Raw genomic sequence first — 21,804 nt, forward strand, 5'->3', positions numbered from 1 at the left:
ACTGATAACCTACCACCCTGTATGTCATGGTAACCTGATAACCTACCACCCCGTATGTAATGGCCTGACTGATAACCTACCACGCCGTATGTCATGGCCTGACTGATAACCTACCACCCCGTATGTAATGGCCTGACTGATAACCTACCACACCGTATGTCATGGCCTGACTGATAACCTACCACACCGTATGTCATGGCCTGACTGATAACCTACCACACCGTATGTCATGGTAACCTGATAACCTACCACACCGTATGTAATGGTAACCTGATAACCTACCACACCGTATGTAATGGCCTGACTGATAACCTACCACACCGTATGTCATGGCCTGACTGATAACCTACCACACCGTATGTCATGGCCTGACTGATAACCTACCACACCGTATGTCATGGCCTGACTGATAACCTACCACCCCGTATGTAATGGTAACCTGATAACCTACCACCCCGTATGTCATGGCCTGACTGATAACCTACCACACCGTATGTCATGGCCTGACTGATAACCTACCACACCGTATGTCATGGTAACCTGATAACCTACCACACCGTATGTCAAGGACTGACTGATAACCTACCACACCGTATGTCATGGTAACCTGATAACCTACCACACCGTATGTCAAGGCCTGACTGATAACCTACCACCCCGTATGTCATGGTAACCTGATAACCTACCACCCCGTATGTAATGGCCTGACTGATAACCTACCACGCCGTATGTAATGGCCTGACTGATAACCTACCACACCGTATGTCATGGCCTGACTGATAACCTACCACCCCGTATGTCATGGTAACCTGATAACCTACCACCCCGTATGTAATGGCCTGACTGATAACCTACCACCCCGTATGTAATGGTAACCTGATAACCTACCACCCCGTATGTAATGGCCTGACTGATAACCTACCACCCCGTATGTAATGGTAACCTGATAACCTACCACACCGCATGTAATGGCCTGACTGATGACCTACCACGCCATATGTAATGGCCTGACTGATAACCTACCACGCCGTATGTAATGGCCTGACTGATAACCTACCACGCCGTATGTAATGGCCTGACTGATAACCTACCACGCCGTATGTAATGGCCTGACTGATAACCTACCACGCCGTATGTCATGGCCTGACTGATAACCTACCACACCGTATGTCATGGCCTGACTGATAACCTACCACCCCGTATGTAATGGTAACCTGATAACCTACCACCCCGTATGTCATGGCCTGACTGATAACCTACCACCCCGTATGTCATGGCCTGACTAATAACCTACCACACCGTATGTCATGGTAACCTGATAACCTACCACCCCGTATGTAATGGTAACCTGATAACCTACCACCCTGTATGTAATGGTAACCTGATAACTTACCACACCATATGTAATGGTAACCTGATAACCTACCACACCGTATGTAATGGCCTGACTGATAACCTACCACACCGTATGTCATGGCCTGACTGATAACCTACCACCCTGTATGTAATGGTAACCTGATAACCTACCACACCGTATGTAATGGCCTGACTGATAACCTACCACGCCGTATGTCATGGCCTGACTGATAACCTACCACCCCGTATGTAATGGCCTGACTGATAACCTACCACCCCGTATGTCATGGTAACCTGATAACCTACCACTATGTATGTATTGGCCTGACTGATAACCTACCACCCCGTATGTCATGGCCTGACTGATAACCTACCACCCCGTATGTCATGGTAACCTGATAACCTACCACCCCGTATGTAATGGTAACCTGATAACCTACCACCCCGTATGTAATGGTAACCTGATAACCTACCACCCCGTATGTCATGGTAACCTGATAACCTACCACCCCGTATGTAATGGCCTGACTGATAACCTACCACACCGTATGTAATGGCCTGACTGATAACCTACCACCCCGTATGTTCCTGCTGGCCTGCTGCTGCCTGTGTACGAGCTGAGCGCCTGCTGCTGCCTGTGTACGAGCTGAGCGCCTGCTGCTGCCTGTGTACGAGCTGAGCGCCTGCTGCTGCCTGTGTACGAGCTGAGCGCCTGCTGCTGCCTGTGTATGAGCTGAGCGCCTGCTGCTGCCTGTGCACGAGCTGAGCGCCTGCTGCTGCCTGTGCACGAGCTGAGCGCCTGCTGCTGCCTGTGTACGAGCTGAGCGCCTGCTGCTGCCTGTGTACGAGCTTAGCGCCTGCTGCTGCCTGTGCACGAGCTGAGCGCCTGCTGCTGCCTGTGCACGAGCTGAGCGCCTTCTGCTGCCTGTGTACGAGCTGAGCGCCTGCTGCTGCCTGTGTACGAGCTGAGCGCCTGCTGCTGCCTGTGTACGAGCTGAGCGCCTGCTGCTGCCTGTGCACGAGCTGAGCGCCTGCTGCTGACGTCACTCACAGTGCACTTTCGCAGCCAGGCATGTGTGACAGAGAAAATTGTTTTTGCGTCATTTAGAGGGGAAAATGCATTTTAGCGTTTAAGTCACTTTTCAAAAGTTGCTAAAAGTTCCAAATTCATTTTTTAAAGTAGCTAAATTTGTTGCTAGTTGCTGTTTGGATTTTTTTTTTTGTCAGGGTAGTCTGAACAGTTGCTAAATCTAGCAACACAGTTGCTAAATTGGCATCACTGACCACGCTGTCTGTCATGGACTGAAGCTATGTTAACTAGCCAGGAGAGGAGGGGCTTGTATAGCTATGTTAACTAGCCAGGAGAGGAGGGGCTTGTATACCTATGTTAACTAGCCAGGAGAGGAGGGGCTTGTATAGCTATGTTAACTAGCCAGGAGAGGAGGGGCTTGCATAGCTATGTTAACTAGTCAGGAGAAGAGGGGCTTGTATAGCTATGTTAACTAGCCAGGAGAGGAGGGGCTTGTATACCTATGTTAACTAGCCAGGAGAGGAGGGGCTTGTATAGCTATGTTAACTAGCCAGGAGAGGAGGGGCTTGCATAGCTATGTTAACTAGCCAGGAGAGGAGGGGCTTGTATAGCTATGTTAACTAGCCAGGAGAGGAGGGGCTTGTATAGCTATGTTAACTAGCCAGGAGAGGAGGGGCTTGTATAGCTATGTTAACTAGCCAGGAGAGGAGGGGCTTGTATAGCTATGTTAACTAGCCAGGAGAGGAGGGGCTTGTATACCTATGTTAACTAGCCAGGAGAGGAGGGGCTTGTATAGCTATGTTAACTAGCCAGGAGAGGAGGGGCTTGTATAGCTATGTTAACTAGCCAGGAGAGGAGGGGCTCGTATAGCTATGTTAACTAGCCAGGAGAGGAGGGGCTTGTATAGCTATGTTAACTAGCCAGGAGAGGAGGGGCTTGTATTGCTATGTTAAGTAGCCAGGAGAGGAGGGGCTTGTATAGCTATGTTAACTAGCCAGGAGAGGAGGGGCTCGTATAGATAGCTATGTTAACTAGCCATGAGAGGAGGGGCTTGTATAGCTATGTTAACTAGCCAGGATCTGGGTTGTAACTGATCTGATCTGGGCTGTAGCTGAGTCTGATCTGGGCTGTAGCTGAGTCTGATCTGGGCTGTAGCTGACTCTGATCTGGGCTGTAGCTGACTCTGATCTGGGCTGTAGCTGATCTGGGCTGTAGCTGACTCTAATCTGATCTGGGCTGTAACTGATCTGGGCTGTAGCTGAGTATGATCTGGGCTGTAGCTGACTCTGATCTGATCTTGACTGTAACTGACTCTGGGCTGTAGCTGAGTATGATCTGGGCTGTAGCTGACTCTGATCTGGGCTGTAGCTGACTCTGATCTGGGCTGTAGCTGACTCTGATCTGGGCTGTAGCTGACTCTGATCTGGGCTGTAGCTGACTCTGATCTTAGCTGTAGCTGACTCTGATCTGATCTGGGCTGTAGCTGACTCTGATCTGATCTGGGCTGTAGCTGACTCTGATCTGGGCTGTAGCTGACTCTGATCTGGGCTGGAGCTGAGTATGATCTGATCTGGGCTGTAGCTGACTCTGATCTGGGCTGTAGCTGACTCTGATCTGATCTGGGCTGTAGCTGACTCTGATCTGGGCTGTAGCTGACTCTGATCTGGGCTGGAGCTGAGTATGATCTGATCTGGGCTGTAGCTGACTCTGATCTGGGCTGTAGCTGAGTATGATCTGATCTGGGCTGTAGTTGACTCTGATCTGGGCTGTAGCTGACTCTGATCTGGGTTGTAACTGACTCTGGGCTGTAGCTGAGTATGATCTGGGTTGTAACTGACTCAGCTGACTCTGATCTGGGTTGTAACTGACTCTGGGCTGTAGCTGAGTATGATCTGGGTTGTAACTGACTCTGGGCTGTAGCTGAGTATGATCTGGGTTGTAACTGACTCTGGGCTGTAGCTGAGTATGATCTGGGCTGTAGCTGACTCTGATCTGGGCTGTAGCTGACTCTGATCTGGGTTGTAACTGACTCTGGGCTGTAGCTGAGTATGATCTGGGCTGTAGCTGATCTGATCTGGGTTGTAACTGACTCTGGGCTGTAGCTGAGTATGATCTGGGCTGTAGCTGATCTGATCTGGGTTGTAACTGACTCTGGGCTGTAGCTGAGTATGATCTGGGCTGTAGCTGAGTATGATCTGGGCTGTAGCTGACTCTGATCTGGGCTGTAGCTGACTCTGATCTGGGCTGTAGCTGACTCTGATCTGGTCTGAATCTGGGCCTATAGTTGACTATAGTGTGGGAAGCTGCACCCAACACTAAGCACTACCGTGCGTCTCACTTTAAAGACAGCCAGACGAGAGCAGTAGAAAGGCAGGATAAATCCTTCAGTTCAGCCTCGACCCTCACTAGATAGTAGAATAGTCCTATGACTGGGTGGCTGAGAGAGGCAGCCAGTGATGTACACAAGACAGAGGTCCAGGAGGCCCAGGCCGGTGATGGAACAGTAATAGCCTCTACCTGGAAATGTGCCACTTCCCGTGTTTAATGGTTCCCGGGTGCTGGAAGAGAGGAGTTGAGGAGAGGAGCAGGAGTCAGGAGTCTTGGCAGAGACAAGAAGGGACAGGAATGATTACATTCTCAGCTCTCAGTCCTAACGGGGGAGAAGAAGGAGGAAGGGAGGGTCGTATCCCTGGGTCTGGCTCACCAATCCCCTGACAGCCAGAAGCTGGAGTTGGAACAGAGCCTTAGTCTATCACATGTGAAAGTAATCAGTGATAAGGAATGACTGCTCGCTCGCTGCTTCACACAAAAAGCCAGGAAGACCAGAACATCAGTCAGCCACACAGGAGGCAGTGCCCACTCTGCCCTGTGCCCACTCTGCCCAGTGCCCACTCTGCCCGGTGCCCACTCTGCCCTGTGCCCACTCTGCCCGGTGCCCACTCTGCCCTGTGCCCACTCTGCCCTGTGCCCACTCTGCCCAGTGCCCACTCTGCCCTGTGCCCACTCTGCCCTGTGCCCACTCTGCCCTGTGCCCACTCTGCCCGGTGCCCACTCTGCCCTGTGCCCACTCTGCCCAGTGCCCACTCTGCCCTGTGCCCACTCTGCCCTGTGCCCACTCTGCCCTGTGCCCACTCTGCCCTGTGCCCACTCTGCCCAGTGCCTACTCTGACCCGCCTCTGACCCGCTACTGAGCCTCCACTAAACCCCCCACTGACCCGCTACTGAGCCTCCACTAATCCCCCCACTGACCCTCTACTGAGCCTCCACTAAACCTGCCACTGACCCGCTACTGAGCCTCCACTAAACCCGCCACTGACCCGCTACTGACTCGCTACTGAGCCTCCACTAAACCTGCCACTGACCCACTACTGAGCCTCCACTAAACCCGCCACTGACCCGCTACTGAGCCTCCACGAAACCCGCAACTGACCCGCTACTGAGCCTCCACTAAACCCGCCACTGACCCGCTACTGAGCCTCCAGTAAACCCGCCACTGACCCCCCACTGAGCCGCTACTGAGCCTCACTAAACCCGCCACTGACCCGCTACTGAGCCTCCACTAAACCCACCACTGACCTGCCACTGACCCGCTACTGAGCCTCCACTAAACCCGCTACTGACCCGCTACTGAGCCTCCACTAAACCTGCCACTGACCCGCTACTGACCCGCTACTGACCCTCTACTGAGCCTCCACTAAACCCGCCACTGACCCCCCACTGAGCCGCTACTGAGCCTCCACTAAACCCGCCACCGACCCGCTACTGAGCCTCCACTAAACCCACCACTGACCTGCCACTGACCCGCTACTGAGCCTCCACTAAACCCGCCACTGAACCCCTCTACTGACCCGCCACTGACCCTCTACTGAGCCTCCACTAAACCCGCCACTGACCCCCCACTGAGCCGCTACTGAGCCTCCACTAAACCCGCCACTGACCCGCTACTGAGCCTCCACTAAACCCACCACTGACCTGCCACTGACCCGCTACTGAGCCTCCACTAAACCCGCTACTGACCCGCTACTGAGCCTCCACTAAACCTGCCACTGACCCGCTACTGACCCGCTACTGAGCCTCCACTAAACCTGCCACTGACCCGCTACTGACCCGCTACTGAGCCTCCACTAAACCCGATACTGACCCGCTACTGAGCCTCCACTAAACCTGCCACTGACCCGCTACTGACCCGCTACTGAGCCTCCACTAAACTCGCCGCTGACCCGCTACTGAGCCCCCACTAAACCCACCACTGACTCGCTACTGAGCCTCCACTAAACCCACCATTGACCCGCTACTGAGCCTCCACTAATCCCCCACTGACCCGCTACTGAGCCTCCACTAAACCCGCCACTGACCCGCCTCTGACCCGCTACTGAGCCTCCACTAAACCCCCCACTGACCCGCTACTGAGCCTCCACTAATCCCCCCACTGACCCTCTACTGAGCCTCCACTAAACCTGCCACTGACCCGCTACTGAGCCTCCACTAAACCCGCCACTGACCCGCTACTGACTCGCTACTGAGCCTCCACTAAACCTGCCACTGACCCACTACTGAGCCTCCACTAAACCCGCCACTGACCCGCTACTGAGCCTCCACGAAACCCGCAACTGACCCGCTACTGAGCCTCCACTAAACCCGCCACTGACCCGCTACTGAGCCTCCAGTAAACCCGCCACTGACCCCCCACTGAGCCGCTACTGAGCCTCCACTAAACCCGCCACTGACCCGCTACTGAGCCTCCACTAAACCCACCACTGACCTGCCACTGACCCGCTACTGAGCCTCCACTAAACCCGCTACTGACCCGCTACTGAGCCTCCACTAAACCTGCCACTGACCCGCTACTGACCCGCTACTGACCCTCTACTGAGCCTCCACTAAACCCGCCACTGACCCCCCACTGAGCCGCTACTGAGCCTCCACTAAACCCGCCACCGACCCGCTACTGAGCCTCCACTAAACCCACCACTGACCTGCCACTGACCCGCTACTGAGCCTCCACTAAACCCGCTACTGACCCGCTACTGAGCCTCCACTAAACCTGCCACTGACCCGCTACTGAGCCTCCACTAAACCTGCCACTGACCCGCTACTGACCCGCTACTGAGCCTCCACTAAACCCGATACTGACCCGCTACTGAGCCTCCACTAAACCTGCCACTGACCCGCTACTGACCCGCTACTGAGCCTCCACTAAACCTGCCACTGACCCGCTACTGAGCCTCCACTAAACCTGCCACTGACCCGCTACTGAGCCTCCACTAAACTCGCCACTGACCCGCTACTGACCCGCTACTGAGCCTCCACTAAACTCGCCACTGACCCGCTACTGAGCCGCTACTGAGCCTCCACTAAACCATGCAACTGACCCGCTACTGAGCCTCCACTAAACTCGCCACTGACCCGCTACTGACCCGCTACTGAGCCTCCACTAAACTCGCCGCTGACCCGCTACTGAGCCCCCAATAAACCCGCCTCTGACTCGCTACTGAGCCTCCACTAAACCCGCCACTGACCCGCTACTGAGCCCCCACTAAACCCACCACTGACTCGCTACTGAGCCTCCACTAAACCCACCATTGACCCGCTACTGAGCCTCCACTAATCCCCCCACTGACCCGCTACTGAGCCTCCACTAAACCCGCCACTGACCCACCTCTGACCCGCTACTGAGCCTCCACTAAACCCCCACTGACCCGCTACTGAGCCTCCACTAATCCCCCCACTGACCCGCTACTGAGCCTCCACTAAACCTGCCACTGACCCGCTACTGAGCCTCCACTAAACCCGCCACTGACCCGCTACTGACCCGCTACTGAGCCTCCAGTAAACCCACCACTGACCCGCTACTGAGCCTCCACTAAACCTGCCACTGACCCACTACTGAGCCTCCACTAAACCCGCCACTGACCCGCTACTGAGCCTCCACGAAACCCGCAACTGACCCGCTACTGAGCCTCCACTAAACCCGCCACTGACCCGCTACTGAGCCTCCAGTAAACCCGCCACTGACCCACGACTGAGCCTCCAGTAAACCCACCACTGACCCGCTACTGACCCGCTACTGAGCCTCCACTAAACCCGCCACTGACCCGCTACTGAGCCTCCACTAAACCCGCCACTGACCCGCTACTGAGCCTCCAGTAAACCCACCACTGACCCGCTACTGAGCCTCCACTAAACCTGCCATTGACCCGCGACTGAGCCTCCACTAAACCCGCAACTGACCCGCGACTGAGCCTCCACTAAACCAGCCACTGACCCGCGACTGAGCCTCCACTAAACCAGCCACTGACCCGCGACTGAGCCTACACTAAACCCGCCATTGACCAGCTACTGAGCCTCCACTAAACCCGCCACTGACCCGCTACTGAGCCCGCACTAAACCTGCCACTGACCCGCTACTGAGCCTCCACTAAACCTGCCACTGACCCGCTACTGAGCCTCCACTAAACCCACCATTGACCCGCTACTGAGCCTCCACTAAACCCGCCACTGCAATCACCTCTCCTCTCTTTAACCCAGGACCAGCCAACTCTCAGGGACGACAAGACAGACTCCTTGCCCTCTCTTTCCTCTTTCCTACATCTCTCACCTCTCTCCTTTTTCTCCCTCTCTCCCACCTCTCTCCCTTTACTCCCACCTAGCTCCCTTTTCTCCCTCTCTCCCACCTCTCTCCCAACTCTCTCCCTCTCTCTCTCACCTCTCTCCCACCTTTCTCCCACCTCTCTCCCTCTCTCCCACCTCTCTCCCTTTTCTCCCTCTCTCCCTCTCTCCCACCTCTCTCCCTTTTCTCCCTCTCAATAATATAATAATAATAATATATGCCATTTAGCAGACGCTTTTATCCAAAGCGACTTACAGTCATGTGTGCATACATTCTACGTATGGGTGGTCCCGGGAATCGAACCCACTACCCTGGCGTTACAAGCACCATGCTCTACCAACTGAGCTACAGAAGCCTCTGGCCCGCTCTGACACATCAAGGACTACAGGAACAGGGAGGGCTGTTCGGGAGGACATATCTCCCATCACTGCGTCTGTCTCTCCTCTCTTTAACAAGGCCAGCAATTTCTCCCTGCCCCCTCGTCCCTCTCTCCCTCTCTCCCACCTGTCCCCCGTCACCGCATGCCTCTGGCCCCACATCGGGATCTACAGCCGTCCCAGAAGCTGGGGCAAGGGGATGTGGCCAGCCCACAACCCCACAGGCAGGTACCTTTTCATAGGTAGGTGGGAGAGAGGTGAGAGAGAGAGGGAGAGAGTTGGGAGAGAGGTGGGAAGAGAGGGCAAGGAGTCTGTCTTGTCGTCCCTGAGAGTTGGCTGGTCCAGCTCTGTGACACACAGTGATGTCGACAGCTTGTCACCAGCAGCCACCAGCCTCTTCCTGTAGAGAAAGATGGTCATGTCCACAGGGACCCAGCACCTGTCATAGCCTGTCCTCGTCTTCAAGGTACGTGTCATATCCTGTCCTCGTCTTCAACATATGTGTCATATCCTGTCCTCGTCTTCAAGGTACATGTCATATCCTGTCCTCTTCTTCAAGGTACGTGTCATATCCTGTCTTCGTCTTCAAGGTACGTGTCATATCCTGTCCTCGTCTTCAAGGTACGTGTCATATCCTGTCCTCGTCTTCAAGGTACGTGTCATATCCTGTCCTCGTCTTCAAGGTACGTGTCATATCCTGTCCTCGTCTTCAAGGTACGTGTCATATCCTGTCTTCGTCTTCAAGGTACGTGTCATATCCTGTCTTCGTCTTCAAGGTACGTGTCATATCCTGTCCTCGTCTTCAAGGTACGTGTCATATCCTGTCCTCGTCTTCAAGGTACGTGTCATATCCTGTCCTCGTATCCAAGGTACGTGTCATATCCTGTCCTTGTCTTCAAGGCACGTGTCATATCCTGTCCTCATCTTCACCTGCATAATAGACGTCATAGACTAACAGACTAATAGACTAATATACTTAATAGATTCATATACTAATAGACTACATAGACTAATATACTAATTTACTAATAGACTAATAGATTAATATACTTCATAGACTTCAAAGACTAATATACTAATATACTAAAAGACTAATATACTAATAGACGAATAGACTAATAGACTAATTGATTAATATACTTCATAGACTTCAAAGACTAATATACTAATATACTAAAAGACTAATATACTAATAGACAAATAGACTAATAGACTAATAGATTAATATACTTCATAGACTAATAGACCAATAGATTAATATACTTCATAGACTAATAGACTAATATAATAATATACTAATATATTAATATACTTCATAGACTAATAGATTAATATACTTCATAGACTAATAGATTAATATACTAATAGACTAATAAACTAATAGACTAATATACTAATAGACTAATAGACTTCATAGACTAATAGACTAATATACTTCATAGACTAATAGACTAATAGACTTCATAGACTAATAGACTAATATACTTCATAGACTAATATACTAATAGACTAATAGACTTCATAGACTAATATACTAATAGACTTCATAGACTAATAGACTAATAGACTAATATACTAATAGACTTCATAGACTAATAGACTAATAGACTAATATACTAATAGACTTCATAGACTAATAGACTAATAGACTTCATAGACTAATAGACTAATATACTTCATAGACTAATATACTTCATAGACTAATAGACTAATAGACTTAATAGACTAATAGACCAATAGACAAATAGACTAATATACTTCATAGACTAATAGACTAATAGACTTAATAGACTAATAGACCAATAGACAAATAGACTAATAGACTTCATAGACTAATATACTAATAGACTAATAGACTAATAGACTAATAGACTTCATAGACTAATAGACTAATAGACTTCATAGACTAATAGACTAATAGACTTCATAGACTAATAGACTAATAGACTAATAGACTAATATACTTCATAGACTAATAGACTAATAGACTTAATAGACTTCATAGACTAATAGACTAATAGACTAATATACTTCATAGACTAATATACTTCATAGACTAATAGACTAATAGACTAATAGATCAATAGACAAATAGACTAATATACTTCATAGACTAATAGACTAATAGACTTAATAGACTAATAGACCAATAGACAAATAGACTAATAGACTAATATACTAATATACTAATAGACTAATATACTTCATAGACTAATATACTAATAGACTAATAGACTTCATAGACTCGTCATAGACTGGGCAAACACCCACTGTCTATAGTAGGGACAGTTATCAATCACTAGTCAGCCCACTGTCTATAGTAGGACACAGTTATCAATCACTAGTCAGCCCACTGTCTATAGTAGGAGACAGTTATCAATCACTAGTCAGCCCACTGTCTATAGTAGGAGACAGTTATCAATCACTAGTCAGCCCACTGTCTATAGTATTGTAGGAGACAGTTATCAATCACTAGTCAGCCCACTGTCTATAGTAGGAGACAGTTATCAATCACTAGTCAGCCCACTGTCTATAGTAGGAGACAGTTATCAATCACTAGTCAGCCCACTGTCTATAGTAGGAGACAGTTATCAATCACTAGTCAGCCCACTGTCTATAGTAGGAGACAGTTATCAATCACTAGTCAGCCCACTGTCTATAGTAGGAGACAGTTATCAATCACTAGTCAGCCCACTGTCTATAGTAGGAGACAGTTATCAATCACTAGTCAGCCCACTGTCTATAGTAGGAGACAGTTATCAATCACTAGTCAGCCCACTGTCTATAGCCCACTGTCTATAGTAGGAGACAGTTATCAATCACTAGTCAGCCCACTGTCTATAGTAGGAGACAGTTATCAATCACTAGTCAGCCCACTGTCTATAGTGGGACAGTTATCAATCACTAGTCAGCCCACTGTCTATAGTAGGAGACAGTTATCAATCACTAGTCAGCCCACTGTCTATAGCCCACTGTCTATAGTAGGACACAGTTATCAATCACTAGTCAGCCCACTGTCTATAGCCCACTGTCTATAGTAGGACACAGTTATCAATCACTAGTCAGCCCACTGTCTATAGCCAATCACTGTCTATAGTAGGACACAGTTATCAATCACTAGTCAGCCCACTGTCTATAGCCCACAATCATAGTAGGACACAGTTATAATCACAGTCATCAATCACTAGTCTATAGCCCACTGTCTATAGTAGGACACAGTTATCAATCACTAGTCAGCCCACTGTCTATAGTAGGAGACAGTTATCAATCACTAGTCAGCCCACTGTCTATAGTAGGAGACAGTTATCAATCACTAGTCAGCCCACTGTCTATAGTAGGAAACAGTTATCAATCACTAGTCAGCCCACTGTCTATAGTAGGAGACAGTTATCAATCACTAGTCAGCCCACTGTCTATAGTAGGAGACAGTTATCAATCACTAGTCAGCCCACTGTCTATAGTAGGAGACAGTTATCAATCACTAGTCAGCCCACTGTCTATAGTAGGAGACAGTTATCAATCACTAGTCAGCCCACTGTCTATAGTAGGAGACAGTTATCAATCACTAGTCAGCCCACTGTCTATAGTAGGAGACAGTTATCAATCACTAGTCAGCCCACTGTCTATAGTAGGAGACAGTTATCAATCACTAGTCAGCCCACTGTCTATAGTGGGACAGTTATCAATCACTAGTCAGCCCACTGTCTATAGTAGGAGACAGTTATCAATCACTAGTCAGCCCACTGTCTATAGTAGGAGACAGTTATCAATCACTAGTCAGCCCACTGTCTATAGTAGGAGACAGTTATCAATCACTAGTCAGCCCACTGTCTATAGCCCACTGTCTATAGTAGGAGACAGTTATCAATCACTAGTCAGCCCACTGTCTATAGTAGGAGACAGTTATCAATCACTAGTCAGCCCACTGTCTATAGTAGGACACAGTTATCAATCACTAGTCAGCCCACTGTCTATAGTAGGAAACAGTTATCAATCACTAGTCAGCCCACTGTCTATAGTGGGACAGTAAATCTGTGGTGTTCTCCACTGGCCTACCTGGTTAAATAATGGTGTTCTCAACTGGCCTACCTGGTTAAATAAAGGTGTTCTCAACTGGCCTACCTGGTTAAATAAAGGTGTTCTCAACTAGCCTACCTGGTTAAATAAAGGTGTTCTCAACTGGCCTACCTGGTTAAATAAAGGTGTTCTCAACTAGCCTACCTGGTTAAATAAAGGTGTTCTCAACTGGCCTTCCTGGTTAAATAAAGGTGTTCTCAACTGGCCTACCTGGTTAAATAAAGGTGTTCTCAACTGGCCTACCTGGTTAAATAAAGGTGTTCTCAACTGGCCTACCTGGTTAAATAAAGGTGTTCTCAACTGGCCTACCTGGTTAAATAAAGGTGTTCTCAACTAGCCTACCTGGTTAAATAAAGGTGTTCTCAACTGGCCTACCTGGTTAAATAAAGGTGTTCTCAACTAGCCTACCTGGTTAAATAAAGGTGTTCTCAACTGGCCTACCTGGTTAAATAAAGGTGTTCTCAACTAGCCTACCTGGTTAAATAAAGGTGTTCTCAACTGGCCTACCTGGTTAAATAAAGGTGTTCTCAACTAGCCTACCTGGTTAAATAAAGGTGTTCTCAACTGGCCTACCTGGTTAAATAAAGGTGTTCTCAACTAGCCTACCTGGTTAAATAAAGGTGTTCTCAACTTGCCTACCTGGTTAAATAAAGGTGTTCTCAACTAGCCTACCTGGTTAAATAAAGGTGTTCTCAACTAGCCTACCTGGTTAAATAAAGGTGTTCTCAACTTGCCTACCTGGTTAAATAAAGGTGTTCTCAACTAGCCTACCTGGTTAAATAAAGGTGTTCTCAACCTGCCTACCTGGTTAAATAAAGGTGTTCTCAACTAGCCTACCTGGTTAAATAAAGGTGAAATAAAAATAAATATATAACAAACTCAGCCAACTGTCTATAGTAGGAAACAGACTTGTTATCATTCAACCACGTATATCACACATGACACGAGTCAAGACCCCATAGTTCAAATTTCACTAAACGTGAGTGAGTGAGTGAGTGAATGAGTGAGTGAGTGAGTGAGTGAGTGAGTGAGTGAGTGAGTGAGTGAGTGAGTGAGTGTGCATGCGTGTGATATTGAATAAAAATGTTTTCCGATTAGCAGACGCTTTATTTTACAGTAGTAATGTTACATTACAGTAGTGTTATATTACAGTAGTGTTATTTACAGTAGTGTTATCTTCCAGTAGTGTTATTTTACAGTAGTAATGTTATATTACAGTAGTGTTATCCCACCAGTAGTGTTATCTTCCAGTCGTGTTATTTTACAGTAGTAATGTTATATTACAGTAGAGTTATAATACAGTAATGCTATCTTACAGTAGTGTTATTTACAGTAGTGTTATCTTACAGTAATATTACATTACAGTAATGTTATCTTACAGCAGTGTTACAGTAGAGTGAGTGTTAGTGACAGTGAGTGTACAGTGAGTGAGTGAGTGAGTGGTGAGTGTTATCTGAGTGTTATTTTACAGTGGTGTCAGTGAGTGTTATCTTACAGTGATCTTAGTGATGTGAGTGAGTGAGTGAGTGAGTGAGTGAGTGTGCATGCGTGTGATATTGAATAAAAATGTTTTCTGATTAGCAGACGCTTTATTTTACAGTAGTAATGTTACATTACAGTAGTGTTATATTACAGTAGTGTTCTTTTACAGTAGTAATGTTATATTACAGTAGTGTTATATTACAGTAGTGTTATCTTACAGTAGTGTTATTTACAGTAATGTTATATTACAGTAGTTTTATATTCCAGTAGTGTTATTTTACAGTAATGTTATATTCCAGTAGAGTTATAATACAGTAATGTTATCTTACAGTAGTGTTATTTACAGTAGTGTTATCTTATAGTAGTGTTATCTTACAGTAGTGTTATTTTACAGTAGTGTTATCTTACAGTAATGTTATCTTACAGTAGTTTTATCTTACAGTAATGTTACATTACAGTAATGTTATCTTACAGTAGTGTTATCTTATAGCAGAGTTATTTTACAGTAGTGTTATCTTACATTAGTGTCATTTTACCGGAGTGTTATCTTACAGTAATGTTATCTTAGTGATGTTATATTACAGTAGTGTAATTACACTAAACATTTGTGAGTGAGTGAGTGAGTGAGTGTGCATGCGTGTGATATTGAATAAAAATGTTTTCCGATTAGCAGACGCTTTATTTTACAGTAATAATGTTATATTACAGTAGTGTTATCCAACCAGTAGTGGTATCTTCCAGTAGTGTTATTTTACAGTAGTAATGTTATATTACAGTAGTGTTATATTACAGTAGTGTTATATTATAGTCGAGTTATCTTACAGTAGTGTCATTTACAGTAATGTTATCTTACAGCAGTGTTATTTTACAGTAGTGTTATCTTACATTAGTGTCATTTTACCGGAGTGTTATCTTACAGTAATGTTATCTTAGTGATGTTATATTACAGTAGTGTAATTACACTAAACATTTGTGAGTGAGTGAGTGAGTGTGCATGCGTGTGATATTGAATAAAAATGTTTTCCGATTAGCAGACGCTTTATTTTACAGTAGTAATGTTACATTACAGTAGTGTTATATTACAGTAGTGTTATTTTACAGTAGTAATGTTATATTACAGTAGTGTTATATTACAGTAGTGTTATCTTACAGTAGTGTTATTTACAGTAATGTTATATTACAGTAGTGTTATCTTCCAGTAGTGTTATTTTACAGTAATGTTATATTCCAGTAGAGTTATAATACAGTAATGTTATCTTACAGTAGTGTTATTTACAGTAATGTTATATTACAGTAGTGTTATCCCACCAGTAGTGGTATCTTCCAGTAGTGTTATCTTACAGTAGTTTTATTTTACAGTAGTGTTATCTTACGGTAGTGTTATTTTACAGTAGTGTTATCTTACAGTAATGTTACATTACAGTAATGTTATTTTACAGTAGTTTTATCTTACAGTAATGTTACATTACAGTAATGTTATCTTACAGTAGTGTATCTTACAGCAGTGTTATTTTACAGTAGTGTTATCTTACATTAGTGTCATTTTACCGGAGTGTTATCTTACAGTAATGTTATCTTAGTGATGTTATATTACAGTAGTGTTATCTTACAGTAGTGTTATTTTACAGTAGTGTTATCTTACAGTAGTGTTATCTTACAGTAGTGTTATTTTACCGGAGTGTTATCTTACAGTAATGTTATCTTAGTGATGTTATATTACAGTAGTGTTATTTTACAGTAGTGTTATTTACAGTAGTGTTATTTTACAGTAGTGTTATTTACAGTAGTGTTATCTTACAGTAATGTTATCTTAGTGATGTTATATTACAGTAATGTTATCTTAGTGATGTCATATTACAGTAGTGTTATTTTACAGTAGTGTTATTTACAGTAGTGTTATCTTACAGTAATGTTATCTTAGTGATGTTATATTACAGTAATGTTATCTTAGTGATGTCATATTACAGTAGTGTTATTTTACAGTAATGTTGGCACAACTTTTTGTTTGCACCGATGGTAGATAGATGGCAAAGCATGGCATAGTAGCGATGCCATGTGTGCGTGGAGAGATGGGGGTGAAGAACATCTCCTTACCTGGCAGTTCACATCCCAGGACCTCCATCCTCATCCCTATCCCAGCAGGAGACCACCTTTCTGGGTAGATCCTGATGAACTGAGCCGTTATCTCCTCAAACCGACGGATCTCTGGAGTGTCGTAGTGTGTGTTTCCCTCAAAAATCTGTAGCAGAGACAATGAGAAGAGAGATGTATACATCTGTAGCAGAGACAATGAGAAGAGAGATATGTAGCAGAGACAATGAGAAGAGAGATGTATACATCTGTAGCAGAGACAATGAGAAGAGAGATGTATACATCTGATGGTGTCTGGTCCACTACGACTCAGGAAAAAATGCAGTTTATTAGGCAATACATGCCGTTTGACAAAGACCAATATTGTCGCTCTCCTCCATAGCAATATTCTCCATAGTAATCGTATCGTTCAACAGGGACACGACTATCACTAGAGATGGAAACACGTTGAAGATTCCATTTTTATTTGATTCAAGAAAACTTAGGCTAAGAAGTACATTTTGTGTGCACTATGTCATCACGTGCCTTATGTCATCACGGGCCCTATGTCATCACGTGTCCTATGTCATCACGTGCCCTATGTCATCACGTGCCCTATGTCATCACGTGCACTATGTCATCACGTGCCCTATGTCATCACGTGCCCTATGTCATCACGTGCCCTATGTCATCACGTGCACTATGTCATCACGTGCCCTATGTCATCACGTGCCCTATGTCATCACGTGCCCTATGTCATCACGTGCCCTATGTCACCATGTGCCCTATGTCATCACGTGCCCTATGTCATCACGTGCCCTATGTCATCACGTGCCCTATGTCATCACGTGCCCTATGTCATCACGTGCCCTATGTCATCACGTGCCCTATGTCATCACGTGCCCTATGTCATCACGTGCCCTATGTCACCAAATGCCCTATGTCATCACGTGCCCTATGTCATCACGTGCCCTATGTCATCACGTGCCCTATGTCATCACGTGCCCTATGTCATCATGTCATCACGCCCTATGTCATCACGTATGTCATCACGCCCTATGTCATCACGTGCCCTATGTCATCACGTGCCCTATGTCATCATGTGCCCTATGTCATCACGTGCCCTATGTCATCACGTGCCCTATGTCATCACGTGCCCTATGTCACCAAATGCCCTATGTCATCACGTGCCCTATGTCACCAAATGCCCTATGTCATCACGTGCCCTATGTCATCATGTGCCTTATGTCATCACGGGCCCTATGTCATCACGTGCCCTATGTCATCATGTGCCTTATGTCATCACGGGCCCTATGTCATCACGTGCCCTATGTCATCATGTGCCTTATGTCATCACGGGCCCTATGTCATCACGTGCCCTATGTCATCATGTGCCTTATGTCATCACGGGCCCTATGTCATCACGTGTCCTATGTCATCATGTGCCTTATGTCATCACGGGCCCTATGTCATCACGTGCCCTATGTCATCCCATGCCCTATGTCATCCCGTGCCCTGTGTCTTCCCATGCCCTAAGTCATCCCGTGTCCTATGTCATCCCGTGTCCTATGTCATCCCGTGTCCTATGTCATCCCGTGCCCTATGTCATTCCGTGCCCTATGTCATCCCGTGCCCTGTGTCTTCCCATGCCCTATGTCATTCCGTGTCCTATGTCATCCCGTGTCCTATGTCATCCCGTGCCCTATGTCATTCCGTGCCCTATGTCATCCCGTGCCCTGTGTCTTCCCATGCCCTATGTCATTCCGTGTCCTATGTCATCCCGTGCCCTATGTCATTCCGTGTCCTATGTCATCCCGTGCCCTATGTCATCACGGATTTTATCCACAACAAGTCAGTTTGATGAAAACACACTAGTGGTGGAGAATGTGTATTTTCTTTATGCAGAAGTATTCTAGAATGAAAACCTGTCGCCAACTGGAAACCAGCTAGTGAGAAGAGAAGGTTTAACAGCAAGAGAGCTGAGGAGGAGAAGTGTGTCTGGCTGGGCGTCTGGCTGGGTGTCTGGCTGGGTGTGTCTGGGTGGGTGTGTCTGGGTGTGTCTGGGTGGGTGTGTCTGGCTGGGTGTCTGGCTGGGTGTGTCTGGGTGGGTGTGTCTGGGTGGGTGTGTCTGGCTGGGTGTCTGGCTGGGTGTGTCTGGGTGGGTGTGTCTGGCTGGGTGTGTCTGGCTGGGTGTGTCTGGGTGGGTGTGTCTGGCTGGGTGTGTGGGTGTCTGGCTGGGTGTGTCTGGCTGGGTGTCTGGCTGGGTGTGTCTGGGTGGGTGTGTCTGGCTGGGTGTGTCTGGGTTTGTGTGTGGGTATGTGTGTGTGTGTGTGTCTGTGTGAGAGTGTGTGTGTATTTCTCTAAACTGCCTACTGGAGCATAGTACTACTATAGTAATATAATCTTGGTAGAGTATAGAGTTGGTGGCAGAACAGAGACGTTTTTAATTAACACACAAGAAATGTTATCAGAGCAGCTCTCAGCAGTTATCACTCTAATTGAATTATTTTCTTTCCAGACTGAAGGACGCAGGAGGGAGACTTGTCTCTGAATGTGCCGGCTCTGAAACTGGGTTCCCGATACTACACTATTCACTATAGGGTGCACTTCTTTTGAAAAGTAGTCAAAACTAGTGCACTATATAGGGAATAGTGTACAATGCGTGTGTGTGTATGTATGTGTGTGTGTGTTCCCCATACCTTAGGATGGTTGGTCTTTCTGTCCAGTATAAAAGTCCAGTCCTTGCCCGTCAGGCTGTGAGACACGCGGTACTTCCTGACGAAGGCCCTGTTCTCAGCCGAGGTACTCCCCTCCACTGTCCTGACTCCCTGGGTGATGACGCCTCGTACGGTCTTGGGGACCCCCAAGTCCACCTGGATCAAAACAAACCGACGGAAAGATGAAGTGATTTAAAATCGCAAAACACACTTTACAGTGACAGAGGTAAACAGACAGAAGGCACCTGGTGTATTCAGCATTTCACTGTGAGGTCTACGACACCTGTTGTATTCAGCATTTCACTGTAAGGTCTACTACACCTGTTGTATTCAGCATTTCACTGTAAGGTCTACTACACCTGGTGTATTCAGCATTTCACTGTGAGGTCTAGCATTTCACTGTGAGGTCTACTACACCTGTTGTATTCAGCATTTCACTGTAAGGTCTACTACACCTGTTGTATTCAGCATTTCACTGTAAGGTCTACTACACCTGTTGTATTCAGCATTTCACTGTAAGGTCTACTACACCTGTTGTATTCAGCATTTCACTGTGAGGTCTACTACACCTGTTGTATTCAGCATGTCACTGTGAGGTCCTGTTGTATTCAGCATGTCACTGTGAGGTCTACTACACCTGTTGTATTCAACATTTCACTGTAAGGTCTACCACACCTGTTGTATTCAGCATGTCACTGTGAGGTCTACTACACCTGTTGTATTCAACATTTCACTGTAAGGTCTACCACACCTGTTGTATTCAGCATTTCACTGTGAGGTCTACGACACCTGTTGTATTCAGCATTTCCCTGTAAGGTCTACTACACCTGTTGTATTCAGCATTTCACTGTAAGGTCTACTACACCTGTTGTATTCAGCATTTCACTGTGAGGTCTACTACACCTGTTGTATTCAGCATTTCACTGTGAGGTCTACGACACCTGGTGTATTCAGCATTTCACTGTGAGGTCTACGACACCTGTTGTATTCAGCATTTCACTGTAAGGTCTACTACACCTGTTGTATTCAGCATTTCACTGTAAGGTCTACTACACCTGGTGTATTCAGCATTTCACTGTAAGGTCTACTACACCTGGTGTATTCAGCATTTCACTGTAAGGTCTACTACACCTGTTGTATTCAAGTATTCAGGTGACAAATACAATTGTATTTGAATTTAAGTTTTCAAACATGAGCTAAAAACCTGCAGAAGAAGAATTATTTCTAGAAATGTTTTTTTTAGACACAAACAGTGTTTCTTGGTGTGAAAAGGTCACGTTGTTTACCTGCAGCCACTCCTCCCCGGCCAGAGGCTGTGTGGGGCTGGGGAACCATCCTGACCTGCTGGCTACCAGCCTGGCCGTCCCCATGGAGCCGTGGATATCCCTCATGGACGACGCTGTGATCTGGGAGTCGGGCAGCAGGCCGGACAACATCCCCTGCATCTCAGAACATGGAGCGTCTGGAAGGGAGAATTCTATTTATTCATTTAAAAATATATTCAGGGTCAGTTTCACAGACACAGATTAAGTTTAGTCCAATGGAGACAATGGAGTATCCTGACTTAATCCCAGAAACCGGCCCATAGAGTACAGCAATACATGATAATATAATAATAATAAAATACATGACTGAGAATAAAAACATAAAAAGTACAAAGTCAGTCAACTTAGTTGATATTATATATTAATATATATTATATTATATTATATTATATTATATTATATACAGCAGTATATTGTGTACTTGGTGGGGAGGTTAACGGGGGTAGGGAGGGGAGGGAAACAGAAACGAGGAACGGGGAGGAGAGAGAAAGACGAGAGAGATTGAAGAAGATTGACAAGGACATTTCAAGGAAAGTGAAATCAATGTTTCATGTCTCGACTACAAACAGTAAATAATGAAACAGCCTTTTGAGTCTCAAATGGTACCCTCTGCCTAGTGCACTTCTTTCCACCAGGGCTCATAGGGCTGCGGTCAGAATTAGTGCCCTAAAAAGGCACGTCCAAGTGACTTTATTACTATTATCTGTGTGTGTGTGTGTGGGGGGATCTTTAAGAGAAGTTAGTGGGAGACATTTTGACT

General features: G+C 46.5%; 1 protein-coding gene across 1 annotated transcript in view; it reads right to left on the bottom strand.

The window, feature by feature from the left end:
• The window catches only part of LOC127914921 (neuropilin-2-like), a 403,275-nt gene that overhangs the window by 106,125 nt on the left and 275,346 nt on the right, over positions 1–21,804 (bottom strand). Inside the window, exons 9-11 of the mRNA XM_052492709.1 lie at positions 21,006–21,181; positions 19,702–19,875; positions 17,027–17,171 (exon numbers count right to left, since the gene is read on the bottom strand). Coding sequence (XP_052348669.1) covers positions 17,027–17,171; positions 19,702–19,875; positions 21,006–21,181 — 495 coding nt within the window. The remainder of the gene's footprint in view (positions 1–17,026; positions 17,172–19,701; positions 19,876–21,005; positions 21,182–21,804) is intronic.

Source organism: Oncorhynchus keta, chromosome 34 (genome assembly GCF_023373465.1).
Source record: "Oncorhynchus keta strain PuntledgeMale-10-30-2019 chromosome 34, Oket_V2, whole genome shotgun sequence".
Taxonomy (NCBI): Eukaryota; Metazoa; Chordata; class Actinopteri; order Salmoniformes; family Salmonidae; genus Oncorhynchus; species Oncorhynchus keta.